This window comes from Plectropomus leopardus, chromosome 14, assembly GCF_026936395.1.
Source record: "Plectropomus leopardus strain MGB_pleo_1.0 chromosome 14, ASM2693639v1, whole genome shotgun sequence".
Taxonomy (NCBI): domain Eukaryota; kingdom Metazoa; phylum Chordata; class Actinopteri; order Perciformes; family Serranidae; genus Plectropomus; species Plectropomus leopardus.
In genome coordinates, this window is record NC_142189.1 from 29,430,443 (window position 1) to 29,441,587 (window position 11,145).

An 11,145-nucleotide genomic window follows, 5' to 3' on the forward strand; every position below is an offset into this window, starting at 1 on the left:
TCTAATTCCTGCAAGATGCATGAATAATGAAAAGAAGAATTGATGAGTTCTGGAAATGAGGCCTCTAAGGGGAGCAGGTCCTCCTCCATGGAGCAACACCAGTGGCTCAGAACAGACAAACTCAGAGCCTGTTTATATTCTTGTACATATTTTATAGTCCGAAAGGGAAATTTGTGCATTATAAGCTTAATTATTGCATATATTGCTACATAGGAACTTACAAGTTCTTATATGGAACCTACAAACAAAGTGGTACTAAAGAAATTCTCTCATCATAGGCACCAAATTATGGCCTTGCCCATGAACTGTCTTTAGTATACAAATACTTGAATTATGCACACTGCACATGCCTTGAACATTTAAAACTATTCAGTGGATTACCTGTAGATTGTGATCATCTTAAGTGTTCATACAAAGAAAAGCTAAACATGTCATGTGTTTGTAGGTTGTTTTGTATGTCACTTGAACACTGTGAGTATGAAAACTATCATGTCACAAAATACAATTTGCAATCTGTTAAGTGTTCTTGTCAGTCAAACAGTTTAAGGTCAGATTTACTCAGACAAGTTCACTGGTGTGCAGTGTTGAAATAATTAATATAATTATTATTCAAACATAAGACATAACAATCAAATTGCTTTTTTGTGTGCTACAGCTTACATATCTGCTCTGTAAATTACTTTTTCTCTGTTCTTCTTTGAAGAAAAGCTCGAAAACCAAAAGGAAGAAATTTATATTTCGTATTAAATACTTACTTGATGCACCCCCTAGTTTTGCAGCAGCTTGACGAAATATGCTCTGCATACCACAATACAGCCAATCAAGTCTAGCATAAGGCAGTAATTCAGCATTTGATCATTGGCAGATGATCACATCTTGTTGCACATAAGGTGATTCTTTCTGAGCACTCCAAGTTGTTCTTGGCTACCCATGCTGGAAAACAATTAACAGTAAAGCAGCATTAGGAGTAACAGTGAAAACACACCTTTTCAGCAGTTTATCAAACATGACATTAGTATTTCCATTTGACTGAGATTAATCAAGCAGATAAATACTTATTTTTACATCTTTACATCTATTTTCATCTTTTAAAGCCTAGTCATCTAGTCATGTCCTTATTGGAGTACATACTGTTTGTACATATTTTTAGACTGTTGAGTTGTTGGCGTCTTGTAACCTTATGTTACTTTTTTTGCACCTTGTTTTCTTATAATATCTGACACCTTGTTTTTTATTATTATTTAATATTTTTATATTTGTAATTATTTTTTACTATTGTACCGTTCTTTTGCTGGTTATCTTGTACCTCATGGCTGCCGTAACAATGCAAATTTCCCCACTGGGACTAATAAAGGATTATCTTATCTTAATTAAGAGGTTCTTTTATTATATAAAAGCCTATAAATAATTTTGGCCGTGTCCTTCCCTTTCTTTGAGCTGAAATAACTCTTCTGGCCTGTGAATGCCTTGGGGTCCCCTAGTAGGAGCTGGAAAGTGTCGCTGGTGAGAATCACGTCTGGAATACTAGACTCAGCCTGTTGCCCCTTTGACCTGGCCCCAGGTAAGGGGAAGAAAATGGATGGATAACAAACCCAGGCCATCAGGGTGGTGTAGTGCTTAGCACCGTCACTGAACAGCAAGAAGGTTCAGGATATAACCCGGCAGGCGATTTAGGTGTAGTCACTCTGGTGGGTTAGTTTTGTCTGATCCAAGGCCATTGGTTGGAGCCTTTTTGAGAAGAGTAGGACTCTGGAGGTCTGAAAATGCGGCCGACAACAGAAAATCCGGGAGCTTTAGAGTTTAGTGCCACAGATATGGTAAACCCAAAGGACTACAACAAGTCAGTATAAGAGGTGGATCAAGAGCGGAAGATTCCGATCATGTAAAATGTCCCCAATTATTTTTTGTATACTGAATGAACCATCTGAATCATGACCAAGAAGCTAAGGGCTTCGTTGAATAAAATTTCTCACTTTACTGATAATATTATGAAGTTTAAATTTCTAAATACAATAAACTGATCATAGGTCAAAGACATAAGGGTAAGGGTGAGGTTGAGGTCAGGTGCTGTTTGGATCAGGCTGATGCGATACTGTCCTCTATTGGTGGCAAAGGTGCATTCACTGCTGTCCTCCACTGAGAATAAAGCAAAGATGATGAGAGGTGTGGATTTCATGACTTGCCCTGACAAGTTCTGTTTGAATGATAAGTACAGGTTGTGTTGGTTATATATGGCATGGTATAACATGGTATGGTATTCCCATTAAGCAATTACGAAAATCACTTTCTTTTATGTAAGTCGGAAAGTCTCAATAGCTGCTTGTTAATTCCACACAGGTTCCACAGTACTGCCTAGATTTGTATAGGAAGTCTACAAACTGATAACATGGCTGCAGGGGCTCATGAAATATTTTCCCACACTTACCACCAACCAATCATAGTCTCACACTAAAGTCAAAACAAGTTAGACTCCCTGCCCATCTGACTTTCCCACACTATAATGACACAGTATAAAACCATAGCTAGACTCTTTTGTTGTCTCCTCCCCACTCCTGTCTTTCAGCTGTTCTTCATTCTCAACTCGCCTCCTTTACTCCTTGCAGCTAAAATGGACACAGCTGGTAAGGTGAGTAGAATTTAAAAATAGTGTTTTCATTATTTTTCTTAATGTATTATTTATTTTTTTATTTTGCAATGTGTGCATTAATGATGCCCTGTGTCACATGACACACCATTGTATTTATGCACACATTGAAAATAATGGAACAAAACATCAAAATTAAAGTAACAATATCACACTGATATAATTTACAGAAATATTATTCATTTGAGATTGATCTGTGCTCCTGAATTGTGTGCAGTTCACGTGTTTATATGAGGCTGATTCATTAGCTGGAGTGTGGATGGGTGTCATACAAAGTTGATTTGCAGGTTCCTTAATTATGTCACATAAACAAGGTAAAAAAAATCTTCATTTGACTGCAATGAATTATTTGTTATGTATTAGCTAAGTCTTAGGGTATCTTTACCTCAAAATCCCCCATCTTTGTCTATTGCTATTTATCTGTGTCTCTGCCTCAGTGAAAAATCTCATGTCCTGTTTTGACTCTGCACACAGATTGAAACCATACAGCCTGTTTTCGTGTTATCTGTTGATATTGGCAACGCTGAGGGGATAGGAAGCCAGAAGGGGGAAAAAAAGGCATGCTATTTGAAAAACAAATCCTCCCAAGAAAGGCTAATGAATTCAAGGCAAACTGCTTGATTTATACAAGCTGTGATAACTGATTTATTCAATGTTTTACTTGCAGACCTCAAGTTAATTTATACTGTTGACAATAAAACTTGTGTTAGTCAAAAAACTTGCCTGTTGCTTTTTATGTTTGTTTTTACATGAAGCAGCTGTAACTGAGACATAGAAACCCCCTGCTGTTTGCATGGAATGTGAAACCTATTTGTTTGCTTGACATGATACTTTTTTTGCAGTGTGGCAGTCAGTTGATTTAACATTGAAATTGGCTTCCAGAGAAATGCCTGCCTGCAGAACTGATTAGAACGTTATAACAAGATTATTGCTAATGTAGCATGTTGTTTTTATGATATGGTGAAAAGCTGATCATATGGTGCTTCACTAATTCTTCACTCAGACCAGTGAATTGAGTATATTTAACAAAGGATAGTTGTAATGTTGCTCTTATTTTTTGTTTGTTTTTAAGAAAGTTCTCCAAATATGGTTGTTACACCTCGGTAATATTTTTCATTCTTAATGCTGTGTAATTTTATGTGGTATCACTACTTTGTAGGTCATCAAGTGCAAGGCAGCAGTGGCCTGGAAGCCCAACAAGCCTTTGGTGATTGAGGAGATTGAGGTAGCTCCGCCCCAGGCCAACGAGATCCGCATGAAGGTGAGGGACATCCACTACCAGAACACGCACACACACATTTTTTAGTTTGCCAATGTCCACATAAAAAGAATCTGTACGAGGACACAAATGTAAGAGGTACAAAAGGATACATTTGGAAAATCATGGACCAGTAACGTAAGTTTTCAAAATAGAAAACATAGCATTCACTTGTCAGGGATATAAGTAGCACCGTCTCTGCCACATTTGGCTGCTGCCAAGCCATTAAGCCCTCTGTTTGGCCTTCCTAAGTTTCTGAAAACCCTCTAAGACCAACCTGTGAACATTTCCTGGGCTGCAAAATATAAAAACAAACACCTGTGCACCTATATCCGAGTTCTGAGGTGGTATTAAGAGGGGTTGGTATTTAATTACCTTGGCAATAAAGGCCTCCTAAAAATTAAAGTTAAAGGTTCAGGCTACCTTTAAGACCAACCTGACCAACCTTTAAGACCAACTGAGGTTACAATTAAAATTGTCAAATTTATGGGCACTTAACACAAAGTGTTCTGTTTGTTTGTTGTTTTTATCTGAAAAAAATGATGAGACCAACCTCTTTGTACGCTACCTGGTTTATTGGTAGACAGATGTTAAAAGGTGCCAGGGTACTGTTACATAAATCAAACATGGAAAGTTGATGCAGGAATGTTTGTACTTTCTCACTAAGGCCCTTGTTGTCAACTTTGTTATAAATTCCACTATTCTGTCATGACAAGCTTTGTAAGCATGACAACCATCATAGATGTGAGACATTCTTTCAGTGATCATGTCCATGGTTTGATGCAAACAATGACTCAATGACTTCCAGATGGGAAGGATGAGTCCAATGGGAAGGGCTTGTAGTCTAGGTTTAAATGTGAATGTGATAATGTCCTCGTTGAGTGCAGAATGCTTGGCACAGGGGAAGACACACCAGTTTTGCTTGAAATTTTAGTCCAATACAATGTTGTTTTTACTGCACTGGTTTCTTCTATTCTCACTTTGCCACACACTAGCCATGAAAGCATATTGTTATCTTAAAAAACCTGCTTGGTCCATTTAGTGTTACATTTGATATAAACACTGTGCCCTTCATCATCTTCGGTGCAGATTGTGGCAACTGCTGTGTGTCATACAGACCTGTACCACCTTTTGGAGAATATGCATGAGGAAGGCTTCCCAGTAGTCCTTGGCCATGAAGCAGCTGGCATTGTAGAAAGCGTTGGACCTGGAGTCACTGAATTTCAGGCAGGTCAGTTTGGAGTGGTACAACATTTTGGATATTTGCTTATTTGACTGTCACATGGAAACAATTTTTTGTCTTTCAGGAGATAAGGTCATCCCTCTGTTCATCGCCCAGTGTGGAGAATGTCGCTTCTGTAAGAGTCCAAAGACCAACCAGTGCGATGTGTGGTAAGCACAATGAGCACTCATCCCTAGTCATCTTGCAGGTATTCAGGGAATGCTCTAAAAGGACAGGAGAAGCACTCAAATTTTTGTCCGATTTTTGGGGGGTCAAAAAATTGTACTATCTCGTTCAGGACCAAAGCTCGTGTAGATGTGATGTCACCATCAGACTCCAGGTTTACCTGTAAGGGGAAGAAGGTGCTGCAGTTTTCAGGAACCAGTACCTTCTCTGAGTACACTGTGGTTAACCAGATGGCTGTGGCTAAGATCGACCCCACCGCCCCTCTGGACAAAGTCTGTCTCATTGGCTGTGGGATCTGCACAGGATATGGAGCAGCAGTTAATACTGCTAAGGTGTGTATGTTTGACTGTTACAGATTCTAATCTCATTATTTTTTCAGATAAAAACAACAAACAAACAGAACATTTTGTGTTAAGTGCCCATAAATTTGACAATTTTAACTACAATCCCAGTTCCAAAATAGTTGGGATGTTGTGTAAAACACGTTGATGTAATTGAATACACTACAAAGACACGATTTTCACTGTCCAAAGTCATACACTTAATTTTTTTTGTGAGTATACACTCATTCTGAATTTGATGACTCGACACATTCCAATAAGGTTTGGACAGGGGCGTGTTTACTGCTGAGTCAAATCACCTTTTCTTTTAACTCCCGAAGCTTTTGGGAACTAAGGACACTAATTGTTGAAGTTTTAAATGTGAAATTCTTTACCATTCTTGCCAACTTCAGTTGCTCAACAGTCTCTTTTATCCTATTTTAGACTCCATAATGCACCACACATTTTCAATAGGAGAACGGTCTGGACTGCAGGCAGGCCAGTCTAGTGCCTGTTTCTATTACTATGAAGTCACACTGTTGCAACACATGCAGAATGTGGCTTGGCATTGTCTCGCTGGAATAAGCAGGGACATCCCTGAAAAAGTCATTGTGTGAGTGGCAGCACATGTTGCTCCGAAAATTTTTTGTACCCAAGCCCTTTTTTTCATAATATCTTTTATACAGTCATGTTTGGGGACTAGGGAAGTGGAAGCCTGCACACAACACATCAATGCTGAGGACAGCAACATCAAGTTCACGCGGGAAGATGTCAGAGGAGATAGTTTGCCCTTTTTGGACTGTGCAGTGCACACTGAAGAGGATAGAAGCCTCAACATTGAAGTGTACAGAAAACCCATTCACACAGACCAATACTTGCTGTTTGACTCTCACCACCCACTGGAGCACAAGCTGGGGGTTATTAGAACCCTAAACCATCGGACAGAGACTGTGCCATCAAAGAAAGAGGGGAAGGAGAAGGAACAGAAGCACAACGGGAGAGCGCACAAAAACTGTGGCTACCCCAACTGGGCCTTCATCAAAACTTGTAAAAGATCCAGAGCGGGCAGATACGAAGAGATGGAAAAACGGAACATTGTCATTCCTTACGTTGCAGGAATATTTGAGAAACTCAGGAAGATCTTTAATAAACACCACATCCTGGTTCACTTCAAACCCAGCAACACAATGAGACAGAGGCTTGTCCAATCCTAAGGACAAACCACCCAGAAATAATGAGCAGAGTAATGTGGCATTGCAATACAGCCAGAATTGCACAGACTTGTACATTGGGGAAATGAAACAACCCCTCCATAAGCGAATACCACAACTCAGGAGAGCCAACTCCTCAGGTCAAGAGTCTGCTATCAACTTAAATCTAAAGGAGAAAGGACAGTCTCTCAAGGACAACAATATACACATCCTAACCATCCTGTCCTTGGACTGTATTCAGTTTAATACAGGTCAAAAGAGATTTGCAAATCATTGCACTTTGCTTTTATTCATGTTTTCCTGGGGGCTGTACATGAAAGGCTTTTCAATTAAAATTCTTGGCTAGATTGGAAAGCCTCTGAATGAGTGATCACTAATTATGAAATGCAAACCCTCTCCATTTATTATTACTGCATCAAACAATCATGACCTAAAGAGCCATGTTGACAAAAGTCTGTTGTACTAAAGGTGGAACCGGGCTCCACATGTGCTGTGTTCGGCCTGGGAGCTGTGGGTTTGGCTGCAGTCATGGGCTGCAAAGCTGCAGGAGCCAAGAGAATCATCGCTGTTGACATCAATCCAGAGAAGGCTGAGAAGGCAAAAGTGTTTGGCGCGACTGACTTCGTGAACCCCAAGGATCACAGTAAACCCATCAGTGAAGTGCTGTCTGAGATGACTGACGGAGGAGTGGACTACTCCCTGGAATGTTCCGGGAATGTGGGAGTTATGGTAGGGAGATTTAATCTGGTTTAAAAATATAATGAAAGTTGTAATCTATCTGTAACCTAACAATTAAAACAATAATCTCTCCTCTAATCAAAGTCAAGAAGAGGTTAGTGTCAAGCATTAAGTTACCCAGCCCACATTTCCTCAGATGGTCTAGAAATTTGGACTAACGCTTCTCTGGTTCCAAGCCCACTGATTTAGTGCTGTTTCTCCATCTAGCGCAGTGCCTTGGAGTCTTGTGTGAAAGGCTGGGGTGTGAGCGTGATCGTTGGCTGGACAAACTTGAATGACGTCGCTACCCGACCCCTTCAGCTCATTTCTGGGCGCACATGGAAGGGCTCCCTGTTTGGAGGTAAGACAAATATGACCATCACCACTAACTGATAAATCTCTGGTAAATAACCAGCGATGACTTTATGTTTCACAATTATCTAACTAGGTGTGCTCTGGATAAGCCATTATGTTCTTTTTTTTGTGGTTTAGGCTTTAAGGGTCGGGATGCAGTGCCTCAGATGGTTAAAGCCTACCTGGACAAGAAGTTGAAGGTGGATGAATTCATCACTCACAACATGACTTTGGACCAGATCAATGATGCCATTGAACTGATGAAGCAAGGGAAATGGTAGATTTGTACTGTATACCTTTTTTGCTGCCATTTTTGACTCAACAACAATACTGATAAATGAACCTGCTAATTTCCCTTTTGTCTTGTTCCACAGCATCCGGACTGTGCTGAATGTGTCTCTACAATAAGATTATTGTGTTGCTTTCAATTACGCAAAATAATTATTTAATCATTCACTATACTAAACAAAATCTCAGCAAACTACTCATACATAATACTATGTAACATTATAAAAGGACCTTTTGTTATTATGATAATTATATGCACTATACATGCCTGACTTTGAACACTAGAAACTAGTGAGTGGATGACAAGCAGATTGTAAGAATCCACTGTAGTGTTTGTTTAAGGAAAAGCTCAACATTACAGGTGTTCATAAAGCAAAATATACACTCTTGATTATATATGGGTTTTATGTTGTCCTTGGATTGCATTTAGGTCTCAAAACTATCGTGATAAAATTCTTTGATGCATTGCATTAAGTTTGATGTTGGGACCTTGTAGTTAAAAGTATTAAAATGGTTATAAGAAATATTTAATTATTCATCCACTTTCTTGCAGTATTAATCAGACAGCAAGCAGAATTCCAAAGGTATTTATTTACACTAAAGCAAAAGTAACAATGAAACGCACAAACCTACAATCTAAATAAGTCAAACTAAAGACTAGGACATAAATTGTGTGTGTGGGAATGAGTGCAAACAAACATGGACAAAATGAATGACAGGAGAGATAAGACGGCCGAATTAAAGATGGCCACTTAAGTAGAGGGAGGTTGTGTAAAGGTGCAGGGTTAGTAAAAGGATGTTAAGCTGCATGCAAGACTCTGTGTAAAGCTATAGCTATGTAGCAAATTATTTTTGGCAATGGCAACTACCCAATAACCTGACTACAAAGTGATTACAACTATAAAACTCACAGAAAAACATCAACTAAATTCATGTTACGCATACACTGACAAAAGTTTACAGTCATGCTGAACTTGTACTGTTGGGCTAATGCTATGCCCAGTCTATGAATGGAGGGAAGAGTTGTTTTGTTGGTCAGCTTGTTAGCCAGTGGTCTTCCATTGTGGATGAGCCTAGCTTAGACGAGTTGTAGTCCCAGTGCAGTCTTTGCTGTGCTGTATTCCCATGGCGCAGGCCAGAGAAATCTGGCCACTGTGTATGTCTTTGCACAGTTTGCATTTTGCTGCCAACTTGGCTTTGTTCTCCTTTGTTTGGAAAGTGAGCTTGTAAACTTTGCATCTGCTGAAGGTGCTAACATGGCTGCCTTCTTCATTCGAGTTCAGTTTGGCTGCTTGAGCAGGCCAACTTCAGAGAGCTATTAGACTCCTTTAAAGTGAGCCAGAATATGCAGAACTGACCATGCCTGATTGCCACACAATGTATGCCAGTTAAATTTGTGTTTGACTTCATCCTGACTTGCTCTGGCATCATGCACAAGTGGACAATGATAATCACAGATTATTATTATCATTATCATAATCTCACAGATAATTTGTCTTGTGTTCTCCTTTAAGGAAAAAAGGAAACAGGAAAAAAAAAATGTATTTATTTGTTTCCCGATGAATCCCCTTGCTTCGCATTTGTTTTGAGGGAATACCATAGATCTTATTTCATCTTATCTTATCTCAGTCCAGCCAATTAAACCTTACATGAAGCATTCACATCAGTATTCTTTCTCTGGCTGTATAGACTGTCACACTGACCAAAATAAACTTTTAAGGGGGGATGTCCACAGTTTACGGGGACAACATTTAATTAGCTGCTTTAAACTGGTTAGCTGGGCCATTTAGAAGATTGTGTGGTCCAAACTACTCAATAACACCACACTGTCTGCCCATGACATGTAGGCCACAGCACAAAACCGTTAACTTTGTCCTGTGTTCCCTTTGATATGGTTGTCAAACACACCAGCACGCCTGTATATTACAAGACAAGGTCTCTTAAAACCATACCCTTAACTCAACCGGAAGTCAGCTATTTTGAATTTACAGTGCAATTTGAGTGGATTTTTGGCTCCTCCTTGAGATTTACCCCAATCTACTTCCAATCTACCTTAAAGACCTTTGACATGAAAAGTTGGGAGAATTTTCAGGAGTAGAATAAATCCCATCTATCTCTCAGTCAGGAAAAAAATATATTTCACAATACTCTCAAACTGTTCCCTTGAATCATTGTATCTTTTAAGTCCATAAGTCTGTAAAGATGTTTGTTTATTTCACACAGGCTTAACATTTGTTGCCCAGGAACTCAAGTACCTGATAACATGACTCTATAAAGTGTTTTTCCACAGTAACTGCCAACCAATGGTAGTTTCTCACTAAAGTCAAAACAGTTTAGAGTCCTTACCCATCTAAATGTATGCCAGACTTTACAAACACAGTACAAAATCTTGCAGTCTCTTGATGTCATCCCCACTTCCATCCTGCAACTGCTCTCCTTTCTCTCAACACTCTTCTCTTATTTATTTTTTATTTTATTTTATTTTTCTTATCTCTGCATCGAAAAATGGCCACAGCTAGTAAAGCGAGTATGATTTAACATGTAGCCACTCATATTTATGTGGTGTTTTTTAATTTTATTTTATTTTAGTTTAGTTTTTGCCATGTGTGGATGAAAATTGCTTGTGAAAATTGCCTATGACATGCCTCTATGTTTATGCACACATTTAAAATTAACAGAACAAAACATTAAAAATATAATTTGCATGAATATTATTGATATGACACTTCTGTGCTCCTGAATTGTACGCTGTTCACATTTCTGCATATAAGGCTAATCATTGGCTGGATGTTGCATGAGTGTAAAACAAACTCAATACATAAAATGAGCATTTCATTGCCTTTCTGTGTTGTATTGTGCTATCTGGTTATAGATATGGAGGTACATTAAGTATTTCACCTAAACAAAATCTTCAATCTTCTTGAAATATAGCACAAAAGATTGCA

General features: G+C 38.9%; 1 protein-coding gene across 2 annotated transcripts; it reads left to right on the forward strand.

The window, feature by feature from the left end:
* Positions 1 to 2,470: 2,470 nt before the first annotated feature.
* LOC121953486 (alcohol dehydrogenase 1-like) lies at positions 2,471 to 11,040 on the forward strand. 2 transcript variants are annotated; one of them, XM_042500621.2, is made up of 9 exons: positions 2,471 to 2,626; positions 3,804 to 3,905; positions 4,992 to 5,133; positions 5,210 to 5,294; positions 5,423 to 5,642; positions 7,310 to 7,570; positions 7,787 to 7,919; positions 8,051 to 8,189; positions 8,287 to 11,040. In XM_042500621.2, exons 1-9 carry the CDS (start codon positions 2,501 to 2,503, stop codon positions 8,318 to 8,320), a joined length of 1,242 nt encoding a protein of 413 aa, XP_042356555.1. In that variant the 5' UTR covers positions 2,471 to 2,500; the 3' UTR covers positions 8,321 to 11,040. The 2 variants fall into 2 exon arrangements, with proteins under 2 accessions (XP_042356555.1, XP_087943201.1); XM_088087075.1 differs by having other exon boundaries at positions 2,568 to 2,621.
* The last annotated feature ends 105 nt before the right edge of the window (positions 11,041 to 11,145 follow it).

Coding starts and splice junctions, on each gene's coding strand:
- LOC121953486 (XM_042500621.2), top strand. CDS start 2,501: ATGACACAGTATAAAACCATAGCTAGACTCTTTTGTTGTCTCCTCCCC. Junction 5,643..7,309: donor CAGCAGTTAATACTGCTAAG/GTGTGTATGTTT, acceptor GTTGTACTAAAG/GTGGAACCGGGCTCCACATG. Junction 7,920..8,050: donor GAAGGGCTCCCTGTTTGGAG/GTAAGACAAATA, acceptor TTTGTGGTTTAG/GCTTTAAGGGTCGGGATGCA.